Source organism: Canis lupus, chromosome 29 (genome assembly GCF_048164855.1).
Source record: "Canis lupus baileyi chromosome 29, mCanLup2.hap1, whole genome shotgun sequence".
Lineage (NCBI taxonomy): Eukaryota > Metazoa > Chordata > Mammalia > Carnivora > Canidae > Canis > Canis lupus.
This window is the reverse complement of record NC_132866.1, coordinates 35,311,806-35,333,948: the sequence shown is the minus strand read 5'-3', so window position 1 is coordinate 35,333,948 and position 22,143 is coordinate 35,311,806. Positions and strand designations below refer to the sequence as shown.

Sequence of the window (22,143 nt, the reverse complement as noted above, 5' to 3'; positions counted from 1 at the left end):
CAGCAGATTGGTTGAGGAATTGTGATTGCATCAAATCATACATTTTTAAAGTAGTATTTTACTATATAATGATAATCTATTGCTGCAATTTTTTTCTTTTCCGAGGTTGTAAAATAAGTGAATAGACTCTCCCCCATGCCACCTTGCCTTCTTGATGAGTGAACACTGAATTTTCTGAGCTTCCGACTAACATTTCTTTTGTATAAAGTTTTCAGTTCTTTGTAAGATTAATTGCATTGTAACTTTCTTGGTGTGGAAATTTTGTTTCAGAATCCACATCCTTATTTCCTAGTCTCCTTTGAAAGAGGTGATTTATATCACTTAAAGAAAAGTAATTCCACTTGGACTGGTGCTACTTAGTCTGAGAGGGAAGTTCACCCCTTGCAAATAGCTAACTTTTCACATCTTAATAGAAGGCTGTCCAGCAAAGTTAGCACTTCTGATTTTATAACCCAGCACCCTAATAGGGAACTGTGAAAAAACATACAAAAAAGAAAAAGTATCTTTACCCGGTAACAGGGCCTAAAATAGTCCCCTTTGTAAACTAAATATAATTGAGCCCTCTCATCTGATATGACCCTACTTGGTCAGTTTCTATAAAAAGTTGGTAAAGCAGACTATCTTAAATATTTTTTTATTTTAACTTAAAACATATAAATGTACTTTTTTTTTCATCTGTCTTTTGACACACTAGCCTTCACTCAGTATCATAGGAAGCTACTCTCTGTACTTTTTCTGTGCATTATAGGTAGTCTCTGGATTCGTTGATACTGAATGATACATGCATTATGCATTATATTAGGAGTACTTAACCTGTTGCTGAAATATTTATCTTTAAACTTGAAAAATAAATTTGGTGAGGTATGCCCCAAAGTATAGATTGCTATTGTCCCTATATCCATATCAGAGATTACCAAAGCAAGAAACTCAGTTTTTATTCATTTAGAGATCTCTTATGCTTTGTCTGTGGAGTATTTTATACCATATTTAAATTCACTACCTTTCCAGCAAATCCCTTCTTCCAAAAATTATGTGGGGATATTCTGAATCAGAATAATTCTCTTCTTTTTCCTAAGTTTGTATGCTATATTGGATCTAATGTAGGAAAATATGTTTTCATCTGTCTAGATGAGCTCTGTCCAGGAGAAATACAATGCGAACCACATATGTAATTTAAAATTTTCTAATAGCTACATCAAAAAGAATGAAAAAGGAGGTAAAGTTACTTTTAATAATATATTTTATTTAGCCCAACATATCTGGAAATTTATCATTTCAGTATTTAATCAATATAGACACTGGTTGATATACTTTACCTCTTTTTTTTTTCATACAAAGCCTTTGAAAATTGTGTATTTTACACTTACTAAATATCTGTTTGGATTAGCACATTACAAGTGCTGCATAGCCCCCTCTAGCAAATGGCATATTAGACAGTGTAGATCTAGATGATCTCCTCTTGTCCTCCCAAGATATCTTTAATTCATTTGTAGTTTTAATTATTGTTTATCCCTATTGTAGCAGTCCTCAAAGTGTTGTCTTCCACATCCTTACAGAGGTCCATGAGGTCGAAACTACTTTTATGATATGAAGATGTCATTTGTCTTGTCTTATTGCTACTCATTCTCCTGGGTGTAGAGTGTAGTTTACTAAAGGATACCGTGACTTGGTATTGCAACAAATTGAACACAGAAGCAGATAGAAGGATCCAGTTGTCTTCTGTGAAGTCAGATGTTAAAAAATTGATTTGCAAAATGTAAATGCCATTCTTCTCACTAAGATTTTTTTGTTGTTTGAGAAAATATATTTTCCATAAATGGGTTTATTGTTATCTTAAAAGGAATTAATACATGCAATAATTTTTAAGAGTGTAAAGGGATCCTGAGACCAGAAAGTTTGAGAGCCACTACCGTAACATATGTTGAATTTTCTTTGTTTGCTTTTTATTGGGCATTATTGATGACCAGTATTCTACATAAGTGTATTTTCCAACCAACCAAGTGTTATTGAACATTTTAGAATGCCTAATCATTATTTATTGTATGGAGCGTTTTCTAAAATACTTTATGTACCTCTCAGAAGATACTAAACACAATTTAACATGTCCTGTTAACTGGATCCCTGTGACAGCTTTGCATCCAGAGCTGACCTCATCACAGAGCTCTATGCAGAGTCCACCTATCTATATATTTGTAGCATTTGTCTCTTCAGTAAGTAAAACTTCTGCCAATTGACCTTCTAAATAGCTGGAATGTAATATTAATTTTTACTTGATATGGTTTAAAATGCAAACATTTCCCAGCTTGTTCACAAAACTAGTAATTTAAAACATGTTATGAATAATTAATTTTGTAGATATAAGAATTCAATTTAAAATATTTTAATTCAAAAACTCTAAGATAGTGAGATATTATGGTCTTAAAATGTGTTTCATGATGGAACAGAGAGAGCCAACGTATTCTTTTATCAGTGATTGGTTTAGAATGTGAACAGAAATGTTGTATCTTCTGCAGCAGCTTTTGGGGGATAGAGGATAAGCAAGGTAAATTTTACCAGAATCCTGAATATGATGGAACTTGGTATCCAGTACAAAAGTTATCACAGAAAACCATGAATAGCTGTCTTACTAGCACCTGGTGAAAAATATGATAAAGGGGCGCCTGGGAGGCTCGGCTTAGTCGAGAAGGCATCTGCCTTCCACTTGGGTCATCATCCCAGGGTCCTGGGATTGAGCCCCCATCAGGCTCCCTGCTCAGTGAGGAGTCTGCTTCTCCCTCCCCCTCTCCCTCTGCCTTGCTTATACTCTCTCTCAAATAAATAAATAAATAAATAAATAAATAAATAAATAAATAAATAAATAAATAAATAAATAAATAAAATACATATTTTTAAGGTTCTATTTGTTCATGAAAGACACAGAAAGGCAGAGACATAGGCAGAGGGAGAAGCTGGCTCCCTGTAGGGAGCCTGATGTGGGACTCTATCCCAGGACAGTGGGATCACGACCTGAGCCAAAGGCAGATGCTCAACCATTGAGCCACCCAAGTGCCCCAAATAAAGTCTTTTTAAAAATATGATAAATCAGAAATATAACTCAGGTGTAGTTTGATCCTTAGTAAAGGTTGGAAATAGAAGTTTGTATTAAAATTTAAAATAAGATTGGTAATATTATATGTTAACAATAGCAGAACATAATCTAAGTATTTGTCTATATTTTTTGAAATTATTTATGATTATGAATAGTCAGACCACTGAGGTCCATTTTAGTACTTGTGAAATATGATCTTTGATTAGTTACATAATTAGTACATGAACATTTTTCTGCTATTTGTTGAACCTTTGCCTAGAGAGTCAAGTCTATTATTTATTATGCCAGGTTTAAATATTTTTGAGGGTTTTTTTTTTTCTTCAATGAATTCTTGATTTTTTTTAACCCGTGTTCTCTATTTGTGCTTATCCTCAATCTGTAACAGCTGGTTTGGTATCCTGCTACTCTCTATTCTTCAGCATATCCAGCCCACTGCTTGTAGGCTGGCCACATTCCAGGGCTTCATCCTTAGTGTTCTTCTGCTGTAGAACTCATAGATTGCATTTCCAAAACTCCTCAGGAAACCAGATGTAATAAACTGTGGTAGATCCAATTCTTAGAAGACTCAGTAATGTTCTCTAACCTTCAATTTAGTCTGATGTTTGATGTCAGTACCCAATAGCTTCTTGAGTTCATTCTCTATTTTTTAGTTTACCATGGCCAAACAATGCTGCCCTGTTTTTCTCTTGTGAAAGTATTAGGTTATGCGTAAGATTTCTCTTCTATGAGCTAGTCTGGGGCAACGGCAGATTTGCAAGTTTGCTTTTATTAATCATCTGTAGTGTGCTGTCAGCCTCTGAAATTGTACATGATTTGTTCCATGTCATTTCAAATATAAAGTATTGGGAACATAACCATCTTAAAAGACTTACTAGACCAAGGATTTTCCCCCATTGTCTTGTAAGGTTTTTGTTTTTTAATACAAGGAACAGAAAGCCAGCCCATATATGCCTCCCTTAGGAAAAGGGGGGTTTATTGGAATGATACACACACACATAGATCAGAACCAGAGAGCAAACTGGAACAGAGATTGGCTGTTCTCTCACTCTTGGGCGGGCACTCGTTTCCATATTCCTTCATCTAAAATCTGGAAAGACCTCTTTCTGATTACATACTAGAAAGCATCAATGCTCTTTATGCCAGGCCACCTAACATGTGGCCACCCAGGCTACAGATGGCTGCCTTCTGGTTGAGTGCCTATCTCTGCTCCCATCTGTGGCCATTCCTGCACAAAGAATAGCAGTAATGCTGTGGGGACCACAGAAGCAAACATTGGATTTGGCAGCCATGAAATATGCTCAGTGTTACCTTCCCTCAAACCTTTGTCCCCTTCCAGCCATTTAGCCTTTCTCCTCTTCTGTAAAACTTCTGGACAGAGCAATCCTTGCTCTTTGCCTACATTTCCTAATTTCCCAGTCATTCACTAGTCCAGTTCATATAGTTTCTGCCACCAGCATTCTACTGAATCTGTGGTCTCCAGTGTCCACAAGATTTCACAGTTGGTCATTCTAGTAGGCACATTTTAGACCTAACCAGTCTCCATTCTTTTTTTTTTTTTTTTTTCAGTCTCCATTCTTTAACATCATCGACCCACTTCTCTTGAAACTTGATCCTCCCTTCATTTGTAACACATCACCTTTTCTTGGATTGCACATCTCTTTGGCTATTGATTCTTTATCTTCTTTGTCAGCTCATATCATACATGCCTCAGAGATACTCCAGGTTCAATTCCAGACCACTGCGATAAAGCAAGTGTCACAGTTAAGTGAGTCAAATGAAATTTTTTTCATTTCCCAATACATATAAAATTATGTTGGTACTATACTGTAGCTTATTAAGTATATAAAAGCATAATATCTTGAGAAAAATATACATACCTTAATTTAAAAATGCTTTATTGCTTAAAAAATGCTAACCATCATCGGAGGATTCAGTAAGTCATAATTTTTGTTTTGTTTTGTTTTGTTTTGTTTTTTGCTAGTGGAGGGCTTTGCCTTGATGTTGATTGCTGACTGATCAGGGTGGTGATTGGTGAAGGTTGGGGTGGCTATGGCAGTTTCTTAAAATAAGACAATGAAATTTGCTGTATCAATTGACTCTTCCTTTCACAAATGATTACTCTGTAGCATGTGATGTTGTTTGATAGCATTATATCCACAATAGTACTTCTTTCCAAATTGAAGACAATTGTCTCAAACCCTGCCTCTGTTTTATCGACTAAGTTTATGTTGACATTTCAACAGTCTTTACCAGGACTAGATTTCATCTCAAGAAACGACTTTCTTTGCTCATCCATAAGAAGCAACTCCTCATCTGTTGAAGTTTTATCCTGAGATTGCAGCAGTTCAGGCACATCTTAGACTCCACTTCTAAATCAGTTTTCTTGCTATTCCTACCACATTAGCAGTAACTTCTCCACAGTAATCTTGAACCCCTTAAAAGTCATCCATGAGGGTTGGAATCCACTTCTTCCAAACACCTGTGAATATTGATATTTTGACCTCTTCCCCTGAGTCACAGATGTTCTTAATGTCATGTAGAATGGTGAATCCTTTCCAGAAGGTTTTTATTCTAGAAGGTTTTCATTTGACTTTGCCCAGATCCATCAAAGGAATTCCTATCTAGGGCAGCTACATCCTTATGAAATGTATTTTTTAAATATGACTTAGAAGTCAAAATGACTCCTTGATCCATGAGCTACAGAATGGATGTTGTGTTAGCGGTATGAAAACAGCATTCAGTTCATTGTACATCTCCATCAGCGTTCCCAGGTGACCAGGTGCATTGTCAGTAGCAGTAATATTTAGAAAGACATCTTTTTTCTGAGCAGTAGGTCTCAACAGCAGACTTAAAATACTCAGTAAACCATGTTGTAAACAGATGTGCCGTCACCCAGGCTTTATTATTCCACTATTAAGAGTACAAGCAGAATAGATCTAGCATAATATTTAAGGGCTCTAGTGTTTTTGGAATGGCCAGTGAGCATTGGCTTCAATTTAGAATCACCATCTGCATTAGCCCCTAGAAAGGGAATCAGCCTGTCTTTTGAAACCAGGTATTTATTAACTTCCTCTTTCTATGAAAGTTTTATAGTTTACGTGAATCTTCTTCCAATAGGCTATTTTGTCTACACTGAAAAACTTGTTTAGTGCAGCTGGCTTCATGAATTAGCTAAATCTGGATAACTTGCTACAGCTTCTATATCAGCATTTGCTGCTTCCCTTGCACATTTATGTTATGGAGATGGCTCCTCTCTTTACACCTCATGAAGCACCTTCTGCTGGCTTCCAACTTTTCTGTAGCTTCCGCACTTCTCGCAGCCTTCATAGAATTTCAGAGAGTTAGAGTCTTGCTCTGGATTAGGTTTTGTCTTAAGGGAAATGTTGTGGCTGGTTTGATCCTCTATGTGGACCACTAAAACTTTCTCTGTATTAGCAATAAGGCTATTTTGTTTTCTTATAATTTGTGTGTTCACTGGAGTAGCACTTTTAATTTCCTTCAAGAACTACTTTTCCTTTGTATTCACAACTTGGCTGTTTGGAGCAAGAGGCCTAATTTTCACACATTTCATACATCATCATATCTTCTTCCCTAAGCTGAATCACTTCTAGCTTTTGATATAAAGTGAGAGTATGCAACTCTTGCCTTCATTTGAATACTTTAGAGGCCATTGTAGGGTTTTTAGTTGGTCTAATTTCAATACTGTTGTGACTCAGGGAGTAGGGAAGTGGGAGAGGGGGAGAGATGGGAGAACAGCTGGTCATGAAGCAGTCAGAACACACACACTTGATCAAGTTTGCCATCTTATATGGGTGTGATTTGTGGAAACGATTGCAATAGTAACATCAAAGATCATTGATTGCAGATCATAATAATAATGATAATAATGAAAAAGTTTGAAATATTGCATGAATTATCAAAATGTGACACAGAGACCCAAAGTAAGTAAATGCTGCTGGAAAAGTGGTGCTGATAGATTTCTTGATCCAGGGTTTCCACAAAACTTAAATTTGTAAAAATGCAGTATCTGTGAAAAATAAAGTATAATAAAAGGAAGTGTGTCCATATTTCCCACAGTTCTGTCTTTATATTAGTTTTGTATAACAGTTGCTATGTGACAGTGGCATGATGATAACCTTGTCAATTAGGAAAAAATCCATTATTTTGGCACAAGAAACATGATTTTACCTAGTGTGCATTGATTCCTTTTCCAGTCACTCACAAATCATATTCTTATAAAACCCAGTCTAGAATTTTCGAGTTTTTACATATTCTTAAGACATACACCCTCTTGTTTATCATGAGGTGTCAAAGAGTGCCTGTTCTCTTGAACTTTGAAATAAAGCATTATATGTTATTTATTTTGTAATTGACAGAAACATTTTGTGATTCTTATTATGCTTCACATTTGGAACTGAAGTAACTGTTATATCATGCCATTTCTTTGGCCCAGCCTTTCATGACTCCTCATTCCTTATTCCTGTTGTCTTGGTTCTTCAGACTTTATGTTCTCTGATAGGCCTGGTTTAGCTTTTAGTATTACTTCCTTCTAGCCTCTTCCTTACACTGCTGACAGAATAATTTTGCTAGGTTACAGATATGATCATGTCACACCCTGCTTAGAAGTCCTCAGTGATTTTTCCCTTTTCTCCTTCTAGCACATCATTTCTACTCCATGGCTTGAGGGCTTCATGATGTGGTTTCTGCCTGTCTTTCAGTCTCATCTCACTGGGCCATTCTCCCTATCTGATTCTCTGTTTCAACTACACTGCTCCCTAAATCCTGTTGTTGCTCAGTCCTAGATAGCAGTTAACTGTTTCTGACAGTTATCAATGAAAAAACAACACTGCCCTTGGTATATTAAATTATTGCAGATATTTAAAGCTAAGTCGACAAAGCTACATTACTGAGAGGCTATTCATTGATCTCATTTCACAAATTGGTTATTTTATTAATTACTATGTATAAATGAAATATAATTCATCAAATTTGGCTTTTGTTCCCACTAGTATTTAAGATGTTCTATAGAACAAAACATACAAGTAAGCAAACATGGCCCTAGTAGTTAACAAAATTTTTAAGTATCCTCATATTTATAGTAAGGAATGATTTACTTTTTCAAATGTATAGTTTATTTTTATTTTCTTTTTCTTTTTTAAGATTTATTTATTTATGATATACATAGAGAGAGAGAGAGAGAGAGAGAGAGAGAGGCAGAGACACAGGAGGAGGGAGAAGCAGGCTCCACGCCAGAAGCCTGATGCGGGACTCGATCCCGGGACTCCAGGATCGCACCCTGGGCCAAAGGCAGGCGCTAAACCGCTGAGCCACCCAGGGATCCCCCTGATTTTATTTTTCTAATCAACATACTTGTTCTGTGAATTTGAGTTTATTGCTATAATTTACCAAGAAAAATACTGGATATCACTGTCTTATTATCGCATTCCCCAGTTTTCTCTTTCCTCAGGAATCTGTTAGCGATTAGAATTGATTGGCTGTTAAATGGATTTGTTGATTGAATTAGTTATTTTTTATTATTCAGAGAATCCACAAGTGAACTAAGCAATGTTCTTTAGGAACTTCTTTTATTGAGAAGGGGTAGAAGAAGCAGGAGGAAAATAAAATGTTGAGTCTTTCCTAGATTGCTAGGACCTAATTTCCTTAAAATACACTTAAGTTTTTCTCCTTATGTTGATTTCCTCTGCTTACGTGAATTGCTTCTAAAGCTATAGAATTTTCATTCAGCATATATCTGTAAAAATCTAGAGTAGCCACAAAGTGTTGCGTAAACAGTCTGATATGTGTAACATACCTACTGTCACAGGATAAACTCTTAATAGTGATATCTACTATATGGAGAGATTGATATATGGTTATTTAAGGGTACAGACTTCAGGGTCATTCAGAGCTTGAATTCCCACTTACCAGCTCTGTGAACTTGGGCTTGGTCCTTCAATTTCCTTATTCATATAGTGAGGTATAAATACATATCTCAGAGGAATGGTATATTAAGGTACTTAATACAACACCATGCCTATATAGCAAGTAGTCAATAAGTGAATTATATATTATAGGCATTTGTTGAGCCACTCATCACGTTGTAGGTTTTGTACAGGACTCTAAATGATACTGTTTATGATTGTGGTACCAGATTCATATATTACATCTATTAGAAGATTATTTTAGTTAGGCAACATGTCTAATAGACTGGCTCATGTAGACTAATCCTAACACGTAAATACTAATGAGTCTTCACTGAACCTAAATCTAGTCAGTAGGCAAGCAAAATTTATACTTGTGGCCCTATGAAAATGAATCAGATGATCCCATGTTATCTATAAGAGAGTCGGGAATGTGGGAGAGTCAATCCTTGGTAATCGTGAATGTTTTTGCTACATGGTATATGAGCTAATTCTGAAAAGGCAAATGGAACTCAGTGAATTAGGAAGGAGGAGAGGAAAAGGAAACTATTCTGAAAGCAAAGAAATTACCTTTAGAGTAAAGGAGTGAATATCAGGGAGGTAGTTATGTTCTATTAAGCATCTGTAAGCTAGAAAGATCTAGAGCTAGGAATAAACCCTGAGGTAGCTCCATAATTGAATATTGCCCTCATAATATTTTACTTATAATTATAAAGTACAGATGAATTACATGTTATGGACTATACAGTTACTGTTTTGTGGAAAGTACGCTAATGGATAGATTCTGTGCTATAGAAAGACTGTGCTGTTATATGCACCTAAGGATCCCTAAGTGCTTTGCATTATCTTTTTTTTTTTTAATCCCATCTCCTGTTTAACCCAACCCATCCCCCCATCCATCTCCCTTCTGGTAACTGTCAGTTAGTTCTCTATAGTTAAGAGTCTGTTTCTTTGTTTGCCCCCCTCCTTCTCTTTTTGCCCTTTGCTCAGTTGTTTTGTTTCTAAAATTCCACATATGAGTGAAATCAGTGGTATTTGTCTTTTTCTAACTTGCTTCACTTAGCATAATGCTCTCAAGCTCTATCTACATTGTTGCAAATGGCAAGATTTCACTCCTTTATGGCTGAGTAATACTCCTGTGTGTGTGTATACGTTTTCTTTATCCATTCATCAGTCGGTGGACATTCAAGCTCTTTCCATAATTGAATTAGTATTTTTGTATTCTTTGGGTAGATACCTAGTAGTGTAATTGCTGGATCATTGGGTAGTTCTGTTTAACTTTTTGAGGAACTTCTATACTGCTTTTCAGAGTCGCTGCACCAATTTGCATTCCCACCAACAGTGCAAGAGGGTTCCGCTTTTTCCACATCCTCGCCAACACCTTGTTTCTTGTTTCGTAGATTTTAGCCATTCTGACCAGGTGTAAGGGAATAGCTCCATTGTAGTTTTGATTTGCATTTCCCTCATGATAAGTGATGTTGAACATCTTTTATGTGTCTGTTGGCCATCTGTACTCTCCTTTGGAAAAATGTCTATTCATGTCTTGTGCCCATTTTTAGTTGGATTATTCGTTTTTGGGGTGTTGAGTTTTAAGAGTTCTTTATAGATAGATTTGGGTACTAACCCTTTTCAGATATGTCATTTGCAGATATCTTCTCCCAGTCTATAGATTGCTTCTTAGTTTTGTTGATTGTTTCCTTGCTGTACAGAAGCTTTTAATCTTGATGAAGTTCCAGTAGTTCATTTTTGCTTTTGTTTCCCTTGCTTCCAGAGATGTGTGTAGTGATGGGCAGCCCCGGTGGCTCAGCGGTTTAGCACCGCCTTCAGCCGAGGGCCTGATCCTGGAGACCCGGGATTGAGTCCCATGTCAGGTTCCCTGCATGGAGCCTGCTTCTCCCTCTGCCTATGTCTCTGCCTCTCTCTCTCTCCCTCTCTGTGTCTCTCATGAATAAATAAATAAAATCTTAAAAAAAAAAAAAAAAAAGAGAGAGAGATGTGTGTAGTGAGAAGTTGCTGCTGAGGCCAAATACGTTGCTGCCTGTGTTCTCCTCTAGGATTTTTCTGGATTCCTGCCTCACAGTTATATCTTTCATCCATTTCAAATTTATTTTTGTGTATAGTGTAAGAAAGTGGTCCAGTTTCATTCATCTGTGTCTAACTGTCTAATTCTTCTAACACTATTTGTTGAAGAGACTATCTTTTTTCCATTGGATATTCTTTCCTGCTTTGCTGAAAGTTAGTTGACTCTAGAGTTGAGAGTCCATTTCTGGGTTCTCAGTTCTGTTCCATTGATCTATATGCGTGTTTTTGTGCCAATATCCATACTGTCTTGATCATTATAGGCTTGTAATATAACTTGAAGTCCGGAATTGTGATGCCTCCAGCTTTGCTTTTCTTTTTCTCAAGATTGCTCTGGGTATTCAGGGTCTTTTGTGTTTCTGTATGAATTTTAGGATTGTTTGTTCTAGCAGTATTATTACTATTCCATTGGTATTTTGATAGGGATTACATTAAATATGTAGGCTGCTTTGTGTAGTATAGACATTTTAATGGTGTTTGTTGTTCCAGTCCATGGCATAGACTATCTTTCCCTTTCTTTGTGTCATCTTCAGTTTCTTCCATCAGTTTTTTCAGAGCACAGGCTTTCATATCTTTGGTTAGGTTTGTTCCTGGGTAGCTTATTATTTTTGGTATAATTGTAAATGGGATTGATTCCTTAATTTCTCTTTCTGCTGCTTCATTATTGGTGTAGAGAAATGTAGCAGATCTCTGTATATTGATCTTGTATCCTATAACTTTACTGAATTTTTCAGTTCTAGCAGTTTTTTCCTGGAGTCTTTCATGTTTTTTATGTATAGTGTCATGTCGTCTGCAAAAGGTGAAAGTTTTACTTCTTCTTTGCTGAGTTGGGTGCCTTTTACTTCTTTTTGTGGTCTGATTGCTGTAGGTAGAACTTCCAGGACTATGTTAAATAACAATGGTGAGAGTGGACATCCCTGTCTTGTTCTTGACTATAGAGGAAAAGCTCTCAGTTTTTTCCTCATTAGCTATGGGTTTTTCATCTATGGCCTTTATTATGTTAGCATTACCTTTTTAAATCCTGGTACACTCAAAGTATAGTCACAGTGCCTAAAAAGAAATGAACTCTAAAAAGTTTATCTTTTTACCTAAACTGTTAAAGTTGCATCAAAAGGCAAGAAAACCTTCAATGAATCAATGAAGTATCTATCACATGTGTGTTAACTATTGAAAATAATATTTGTGGTGCTCATAAAAATACTGTTACCTAAATACAAAGTCAAAAGAGCCATTAACACGAATGGAGCATGTACGATGTATGAGGAGCTGTGCCAGTGATTTTATATGCATTATCTCAGTGAAACCTCACAGTAACCCTATAAGGAAGATACCATTAATATTTCTATTTCCAAACTTTATCAATTTGTAGCATGATACAACCATTTTCATTTTATATTTAAAATAATTTGGTCCTAGAAAAGGTAAGTCAGTGTTATATATTTTATTTATATATCATATCTATCATCAAATTAAAATCTCGGTTATAAGTGTCTATGATTTCTGCGATAAAATAATTTAAATATAGCTAGTGAGAATTATGCTGCAATGTTAACTTTTCTGTTTTTAGGGTTTGGACAGAGGATCCAAAGGTCAAACTTCCACTTTTAGCAGTTTTATTTCAACTGTTAACCAGAAGAAAGAAGCTGCTGAAAACAGAAGTTCACCTACACATCTCATTTTCCCTAACATCAAGAATGGTAAAATAATAATTATTATTATTATACACACAGTCTGTATATTTTGGCTGAAAATGTATTATCAAACTATTAAAAAGTAGTTTTTTGGTAGGTGAAGTTAATATATAGTATGAAAAAATAAGCTGTATAAATATTTACAGAAAGGAGCAAAATTGTTATTTTTAGGTGATTGTTACCTGGGGTAAGGCATGAATGACATACAAAGCTGATGAATAACAGAATTTGGTTAGGCAGCCAGACACAATACAAATATATGAAAATTCAATAGACTTCTTTTATTTGAGGAATAATCTATTAGAAGACTTGATGGAAAATAATGAAATACTTAGAAATAAACCTAAAAGAAGGTAAGCAAACCTGTATGAGGAAAACTGTAAGACTTTATCAAAATACTAAAAGGTCATGAGAGGGAAAAACAAGATGTCAAGTATATCCAGTTTACTCTCTGCATTTAATACGTTTTTCAACAGTTTTGGGGCGAGGGGGGTGTGAATTGTAAGAAAGTAATGCCGTTTGTGCGCTATAAGAATTAGTGTCCAAGAAAATGCAAGCAAAAATAATGAAGGAGCCTTTTCCTCCATAGTACGTATATTATAGAGCTATTGTAATTGCAATACTGCCACAAAGACAGCCAAATAGGTAGAGATAAATGAGTAAAAAATATAGTATGTAAGTGGTATTCATTTATTCAAAAAAATAGAGTTAGGATGACTGGATAATATTGCTAATAATAACCTGAGATTTTTTAAAACTACAAAGTACTAGAAGAAAACACAGGGGGTTATTTATATAAAAAATCTCTTGGCACAATAACAATGTCAAGAGCCATAAAACAAAAAATTGACAAGTTTAGATACATAAAAAAATGTAAAACTTCCATAGGAATTCCTTAAAGTCATAAAGTATAAACATCTACAAATGTCATAGTCCTTGAAAAACATATCATTGATCATAAAGACTATTAATAAATCAGTAAAATGAACATTCCAATAAAGAAAAGGCAAGGGATCTGAACAGACCAATCAAAAGAGGAAATTTAAGCAATTACTACTAAATATGAAAGGATGCTCAATCCTTTTAAATACAATCTTGTATTTAAAGTACAAATAACAATAAGTTAACATTTTCCTCTGTGGTTGCAGAGAATGAAAGGATTTGCATCTGTGATGTCTAGGGAGTGTGAAAATTGGCACTTTATGAATGAGTAGCTTGGAGTACTATGCCTGGTTACGAAAAATGTGATACGTGTATAAAGTGTCTAGGAGAAATGCCCACAGTACACTGTAAAATGAAAAACACAAGTTATACATAATAGGTGCAATATGACTCCAGGTTTTTAAGAGTGAGGAAACCTTTTATACTTCTTTGAGCATATAAAGAGGTATGGAAGGATGCCCACTAATCAGTTTTATGGTTTCCTCAAGAAAGTAGAATTTAAATATGCTTTATTTCTTCATACAGCTCTGTATTGTTTTGTCTCAGGAAACATCCATTACTTGCATAATTTTAAGTTCCCCTAGCCTATAACAAAACAAATCTGCAAAGTTTCAAATGTCCCTGCATCCAAATGACACAAAACAAACCTAGAAATGTTTAAGGACATAGTTTTTGGTAAATTGCTTGTGTCCATAAGCTGCATGTGGCATAAATTACTCTCACACAGATTTTCAGGTGACACTCCATGCTAGTGCTAGACTTATTCTATGCTTTTGCAAGTTCATCTTTACATTATTTCATTTATCAACCTTTGCCTTTGATAACTTCTTTCTTCCTTTATTTGTACATTCACAGTGTGCGCGCACGCACACACACACACACACACACAGTCACACACACATTCTATCACTTCAGTCTCCCTCCAAGGAGGCACTAGTGCCCTTTATTTCAGTCCCCCAACCCACAACTAAACAAAACAAGCCTGTAATTGTGGTACCTTTAAAGAAATAAAGAAATTGAGCCTATTTGATGAGTTGAGAGAAATGACATGTTAACTGGAAAACAGCTATAAATTATATTTATGTATATACATTTTTTTGAGTCTCGCAACAATCACGTAAAATAGAGTAGATATTAGAATCCCTGCTGTATTAGTTTTCTATTGCTGTCTAACGAATCACCACAAACCTAATGGTTTAAAAGCAATACCCACTTCTTAGCTGATAGTTCTTTAAGTCAGAGATCTTGGTGAGTGTGGCTGGGTTTTCTACTCAGATCTCACAAAGTGTTGGCTGGGCTGTACTCTGGGAAAGAATCCTCCTCCAAGCATCTTCAGGTTGCTGGCAGAACCTCTGCTGGCTATCAGGCAGGGCTGTTCTCCGCTCCTAACAAGACCACTTGGAGTCTGCCACATCCACTCACAGAGCCTCTTGGAGTATTGTCGCTTCCTGTTTTAAGGCTGGTGGCAGGAGCCCTTGTGTTGAATCCCCTTCATGCTTCTAGTCTCCCTGACTTTGTCTTTTGCAACCAGTGGGAGAAAACTCTGCTTCTCAAGGTCTTGTGTTATTAGGTTTTGCCTACCTGGATAATCTCCCTGTTTTAAGGTCAACCAATTAATTATTTATATCTGCACAGTCCTTTTGTCATGTAATGTAATGTAATCCTGATGGGACATGAAAAAGTTGAGACTAATGGGGGCCATCTTAGTTTCTGTTTACCACACTATTTTGTAAGGAAACAAGTTCAGAGAGGGTAAATGACTTGGCTGAGGTCACTGCTAAATGTCCAATGTCCAAACCAATATTCAATCCACATTTTCTGACAAAACTTTTGTTCCTCTATCTGACAGAGGAAATTCCTGATTGACTTGTTTCTCTTGCCTGATTAATCATATCACATTAATCATACAACTCTAATTACATCATCTTCATACTCCCTAATGCTTCCAAAATTAAATAAAAAATTTTTACCTTGACACTCAAGGACATTCAAAATATGACAGCTTTTCAATGTTATCTCCCACTTTTCTCCTACATATAACTTATATTTCAGCTGTTCTCTTGGATGCCTCATACCTTACCTCAGAGATTTTGCCAGTTTATTCCCACTGCCTGGAATGCACTCTCTCCTCTTTTCTACCTGACAGATCCTATCCTTCAATGCTACTTCTTTATTGAACCTTTGCTGATTCTCCCCAACCAGATATAGTTCTTCCCTTCTTTGACTTTCCATTTAGATTTTCCTTTGTTATTACTTCTTATCAGTCACTTAGTCTTACATATTATCATTTGAATACTGTAATCTCTTAGACTGTATCCCATGAAGGAATAAATACCTTTGTAATCTTTGCAGGCCCTAAGCAGTTTTTACCTTGTCCATTAGAGGTTCTTAGCAAGTACAGTTGACCAGTTGACTCTTGAATGGCACAGATTTGAACTGCATAGGTCCACTTATATGCAGATTTTTTTCAATAAATACAGTATAATAAATGTATTTTCCTTGTGATTTTCCTGTTTTATTTTCTCTAGCTTATTATAAGAATACAGTATATAATACACATACAAAATACCAACTGTTTATATTATCATTAAGGCTTCCAGTCAATAGTAAGCTATTAGTAATTAAGTTTTGGTGTCAAAAGCTATACATGGATTATACCTCAACTGCACGAGAGTTTGGTACTCCTGACCCCCATATTGTTAAAGGGTCAACTGTGTTTATTGCATAGAGTAAAAAAAGAGAGAACTCAAGGCAGAGGAAATAGCTGTCAGAGTGTTTGTGCCAAAGCAATAAAGGCAGCAGCCACAACAGCAACTTCATGTAGTTCTTACTATGTGCCATTCGTGTTATGAGCACTGTGCATATATGAATTCATTTAGTCCTTACAGTAGCCAAAGGTTGGAATTATTTTCTCATTTTAAAGGCAAGGAAACTTAGGCCACAGAGAGTTTTAAGTGACTTGTCCTTCAGGAACTTATATAGCTAATGAATGGCAGACAAAGAAAAAGGAAAAGTGAGCCAAAGGTAGTTTTGGATAATGCCTTCATTAAAAGAGTTGGTAAAAGAAAAGAAAGTGAGTCCTTTAAGAGGGTAAAGAACCATGTTGTGCTGTGACTTGGAAATCAAGGGAAAAGAGGGGTGCCTGGGTAGCTTAGTCAGATAAGCATCTGACTCTTGGTTTTAGCTCAGGTGATGATCTCATGGGTCATGAGGTCAGGCACCATGTGGAGCCCTTCGTTAGGCTCTGCACTTGATGAGGAGTGTACTTGAAATTCTCTTCCTCTGTCCCTCCTCCAACTCCTGCATCGTGCCTATACCCTTTTCTTTTCCTCTACATTAAATAAATAAATCTTTTAAAAAATCGAGAAAATTTACAGGAGAGGATTTTGTCTACAGTGTCATTGCTAAGTGAGAACACCGATGAGATGAGTAAGCACCGAGACAAAGCCAAGGATTTGTTGTTTAATGCGTATATTGGTGACTTTTAAGATAACAGTTTTAATAGGATGGTATGAGAAGAATTCAAGTTGTAGAAAGTTAGGGGACAGATTAGTGGCAAGGATATAGGGACAGTGTAGACTGCCTTTATTTAGCTTAGCTTGAACTGAAAGAAAAGCGGGATCTTGCAGAGTAGTGTGGTCAAGGGAAAGGATCTAATACAGATGGAGAGACTAAAGTTGCAGTGGGAAAATAGAATAATAAAACAAACTAGTAGAATAGAGAAGTGGTATGAGGATAGGATCAAAGAAAAAATGCAAACCACAGTGGTTAAGTTGTCAGCTCCAGCAAAGAGAGAAGAGCACTTCTTATACTATGGAATGAGAGGGAAGAGAGGAAGTAGGAAGAGGAAATGGAAGTAGGAAACTTACTTCTTCTTGCCTTGAATTCACTAATCTCCTTGGAGGGTGTATTAATTTCCTCCTATTGCTATAACATAGAACACAAACCTGATAGCTTAAAACAGCAGAATTTTATTCTCTCATGGTTCTGGAGGGGTCTGAAATCCAGACATTGGTAGAATTGGTTCCTTTTGAAGGTTCTTAGGGAGAATCTGTTCCATGCCTCTGTCCTAGCCTCTGGTGATGACCAGCAATCCTTGGTGTCTCTTGGCTTGTAGATGCCTCTCAACAATTGCTATCTCTGTCTTCACGTGGCATTCTCTCCTGTATGTCTGTGTCCAAATTGCCCTCTTCTTGTAAGGACACCAATCATTGAATTAGGGCCCACCCTAATCCAGTATGACCTCGTCTTAATTTGTTTGCATCTACAAAGACCCTTTTTCCAAATAAGGTCACATTCACAGGTCATAGAGTTTAGGACTTCAAAATATCTTCAAACTTATTTATTTGACAGACACACAGTTCAGCGCACAACAGTGTTAAGAATCTTAAGAACATTGAAATGTCTGCTATGGAGAATGGTAGTCAGAAAGTCATGAATAGCTATAACCTTCTTTGTTTGGACTGTTGTTCAAATTCATTAGCCTTTGCTTCCACTCTGATTCCTATATTCTATTCTGTCTGTACCAAAATCCTGCTGTCTGAACCAATGTATTTGCCCACAACCTACCTGCCTTCTCCTTGGGTGGATGCACTGACTCTGAATATGGTCTGTCTGTTTGAGCTCCCACCACTTGTCTGTTTCCCTCTCATCTGTGCCAGTCCTGTGGAATCTGGAATCAGCCCCAATCTGAACTTGGAGTATGTGTTTACACCACTCTCGAGAAGCAGACTCTTAGCACACTTCTTTTACTTCATTAGAACTCCTAGTGTTAACTTCTTCTAGCTATTTCGTCTGGATGCCACCTGGATTCAGGTGTGACTTGGAGTTCATACACTATGGAACTGTCAGGGCTGTTGCAGAAAGAATTCTTTTATTGAATGGGAAATTAGACTCAGTCTTCTAAATGTAAGCATGTTTATACCTCCTTGATCTTTTGGAAAGCCTCTTTTACTTGCCAGTTAGATTGTTTCCTCAAAGATGTACCATCTTTGGCAGTTATTATCATTTCCTCCCTCTTCTCTGGTAGCAGGACCTATGCTGTGTATTCTCTAACAGCTTGTCTCCCCATCTGATCTTCAAGTGGTATTAGAGAAGCTGCAAAAGCCCAGCGTGGGTTTACCTAACAGCTGAGGGATGCCTTTCCTCCCTGTAGATCACATGACTAGGTATGCCTGTCGAGTTGGCTGTCCTTTTGAAGATCAGAGAAGTGTAGGAGTTTTACCTACTACAACAGCTGCTAGGGATGATACATCTTCAGAAAAACAATATAAACTGGTAAGTAATGGTGGAAGGGGATTAGCATTACATTCTCTTATTCTTTTGTATCTTTCTTTCTAAACTGTTAATGTATCCTGCATGGCTTAGCAGTTGGGAGCCTGCCTTCAGCTCAGGGCATGATCCTGGGATCCGGAATCGAGTCCCACATCGGGAACCTGCTTCTCTCTCTGCCTATGTCTCTGCCTTTCTCTCTCAGTCTGTGTCTCTCATGAATAAATAAACATTTTTTTAAATGTCTTTAAATAGCACAGAATATCTTTAGAAGAGGTGAAGCAGTTTCTCCCCATATCTTTTATAATGTCTTTGCAGTCCTGATAATTCAGAAAAGAGTAGACAGGAACTCTGACGTTTACCTCAGGGACACTGTTCCTCTCCCAGCTCAGTGCATTTCATGAGTTTGCTCTAGAGGAGCCCCAATGGGACATAGTGAGCACTGCAGTTTTCTGCCTAACTCTGGAGGAATGCAGATCATGATCTTTACCATTCTGAAATAGCTCAGGGAAAAACAAAGTGGTCTTTAGCTCAAATGGCGGTTGGATCTCTGCGTGGTGGGGTCCTGCAATTCTACACAGGTGAAGTACCCGAGAGTTTTCACAGTTCCTCCAAGAGCAACTTTAGAAGCAGACAGAGAAGCAAGCTGTTAGAAGAAACTCAGCGCAGGACTTGCCATCTGGGAAGATGAAAAGGTCTTGAAATAGCTGCTTTAGGAATCTTACCCTAGAAGAAGTATCTACAAAGCCTCAAATGACCCCATCTCCAGGTTTTTGTGGAGAATGAACTGATTTTAGACTCAATCTCCAAAATCCTTCCCCTGGGTCAGAGTAAGTACATTGGACTTGACTCTTGCTAACTATGCCTATGGGAGAAATGTATCTATCAAGAACTTAGAGTACCCTGCTGCATTTATTTGTTTACTTACATGTCTCTTTACCAGTTTTTAGGCTTCTTAAACCTCTATTTTGGAGAGGGAAAGGCCTATCCTTTTTATTTTTTATATTGAAGTTAGTTTTTTGAATAGGTGACACACTTGTGTGTTTCCAAAGTCGAAACTGTTTTTAAAAATATGTTTCAGATGTCTCATCTTTACCTTCTTCTCTGCTGTCTATTATTTCCTGTGTTTCTTTATGCAAATGAAAGCAAATATACATTCTCATTTCCCACCTCTTCTTAAAGAAAAGATAACTGTATATGCCTTGTCCAGCACCTTGTTGTTTTTAGTTAGTACATCTGGATTTTTTTTCTTTATTGGTATATAAAGAGATCCCTCATTCTTTTTTATAATTCCACTGTATTAGATATACTATAACTTATTTAATAAGATCATATTAAAAGAGGGACGCCAGGGTGGCTCGGCGGTTGGGTGTCTGTCTTTGGCCCAGGACATGATCCTCGAGTCCCAGGACCGAGTCCCGTATCAGGCTCCCTACATAGAGCCTTCTTCTCTCTCTGTCTGTGTCTCTGCCTCTGTCTCTCTGTGTCTCTCATGAATAAATAAGTAAAATCTTTAAAAAAAATCCTATTAGGGATCCCTGGGTGGCGCAGTGGTTTGGCGCCTGCCTTTAGCCCAGCGCGCGATCCTGGAGACCCGGGATCGAATCCCACGTCGGGCTCCCGGTGCATGGAGCCTGCTTCTCCCTCTGCCTGTGTCTCTGCCTTTCTCTCTCTCTCTCTCTCTCTCTCTCTCTCTCTCTCTCTGACTATCATAAATAAATAAATAAAATTTTTAAATCCTATTAAAAGAAATGAGTTGTGTCCATTCTTTTACTAAATGATGCCACAGTGAATGAATCTGTACATACATCTTTTTGTGTTTCTAAGATATTCCTAAAAGTGGAATTGTTGGGTCTGAGAGTAAATGCATCTACAGTCTCCTTGAGTTTTTAATTCATCTGTGTATCTTCAGGTTCTAGCCTCTGTGGTACATAGGGTCTTTACTTGGCAGATAGTTTACTAAACGAGGAAATATATCTGGGTTTCTGGTCAGTTTTCCCTGTTGGAATGTTAGACCTTTCTCTATAATAAATTCTCTAAGATACATCCAGTATAAGGCATCCTTTCCACTAGAGGTAACCTTTTGTAAAAAGGACTTTTGAATATTTTTATAACTAGATCTGTAAAGAACATTTCACCTGTGTTTTTATTGCAGTTTTACAAACATAAACATCATTAAACTAAGTAAAAAGTACATCTTCAAAAAACTAATGAAAATATTGCAATATATTTGGCTCTGGTGACTAAAGTCCTATGAGTCAGAGGGTTTTTTTTCTCCCTCTTTCTTCCTTTCTCTCTCCCACCTTCAATTTTATTTTTTGCCAAATGTTTAGAAAATCACCCTAAAGACAATGATGTAAACACCACCTGTTATGACTAATCACTCTGGCCTCCCTGTTTTCAGTTGCCTGCCTGCCACTACTGACATAGTCAAAAGCAGTAAAAATACTGAATTGATAGAGGGATCCTTCAGTTTGTAGCTCATTTATTACCTGTCTGATACCCACACATTGTAAATTATGATATTAAATAAGAACTGAGTATTTGAGCTAATTACTACCAGTAACTGTCAGTTGCGATCTTAGACATTACACTTAGCCCTCATAAGCCTCCATTTACTCATTTATAGAATGAGGAATTGGAGTATTATGAGTTGTAAAATATCCTCTACTTCAAAGTTTTGTGACTTAAAGGGTTCATTTTCTAACATAGTGATTTTGTTTGATCCTTGTTGAGCTTTGTTTTGATATTTCATAGTTTACCAAGTCCTACTTCCATGTAAATTTAGGGTTCAGTTTTGCTACTTGTTCTTATACATGGTGGAAGATTTGGCATTATTTGATTGTGGAAAAAACATGGTGGTGTAACTTATCCAGATGGGTTTGAATCCTGGCTCTGTAACTGATGATTCTGGAAAAGTTAGATCTCTGTGCTTGTTTTTCCGTCTGTAACATAGCATAACAAAGAAGCTACCTCATAAGGCTGTAAGGATAAATGGAAAAAAAGCATTTAAAAGTATTCAGTTTCATGCCTTATGAAATTCAGTAAATGTGATAATATTATGGGCAGCTAAGTTGTAGGGAAGGGGCTGTGGTGGCAGGAGTTTTCTTTCTCTTGTTTCAGTTTTCTTTCTCTTATTTCATGAGTAATT

The 22,143-nt window shown here is 36.7% G+C and overlaps 1 protein-coding gene across 6 annotated transcripts in view; it reads left to right on the top strand.

Moving 5' to 3' along the window:
* The window catches only part of HECTD2 (HECT domain E3 ubiquitin protein ligase 2), a 70,056-nt gene that overhangs the window by 6,779 nt on the left and 41,134 nt on the right, over window positions 1–22,143 (top strand). For all 6 annotated transcript variants that reach the window (XR_012020882.1, XR_012020884.1, XR_012020883.1 and 3 more), the window contains exon 2: window positions 12,656–12,785. Coding sequence is in view for 2 of the 6 variants with exons in the window: in XM_072806134.1 (XP_072662235.1) it covers window positions 12,656–12,785 (130 nt within the window). In the remaining 4 variants the exon portion in view is untranslated. The remainder of the gene's footprint in view (window positions 1–12,655; window positions 12,786–22,143) is intronic.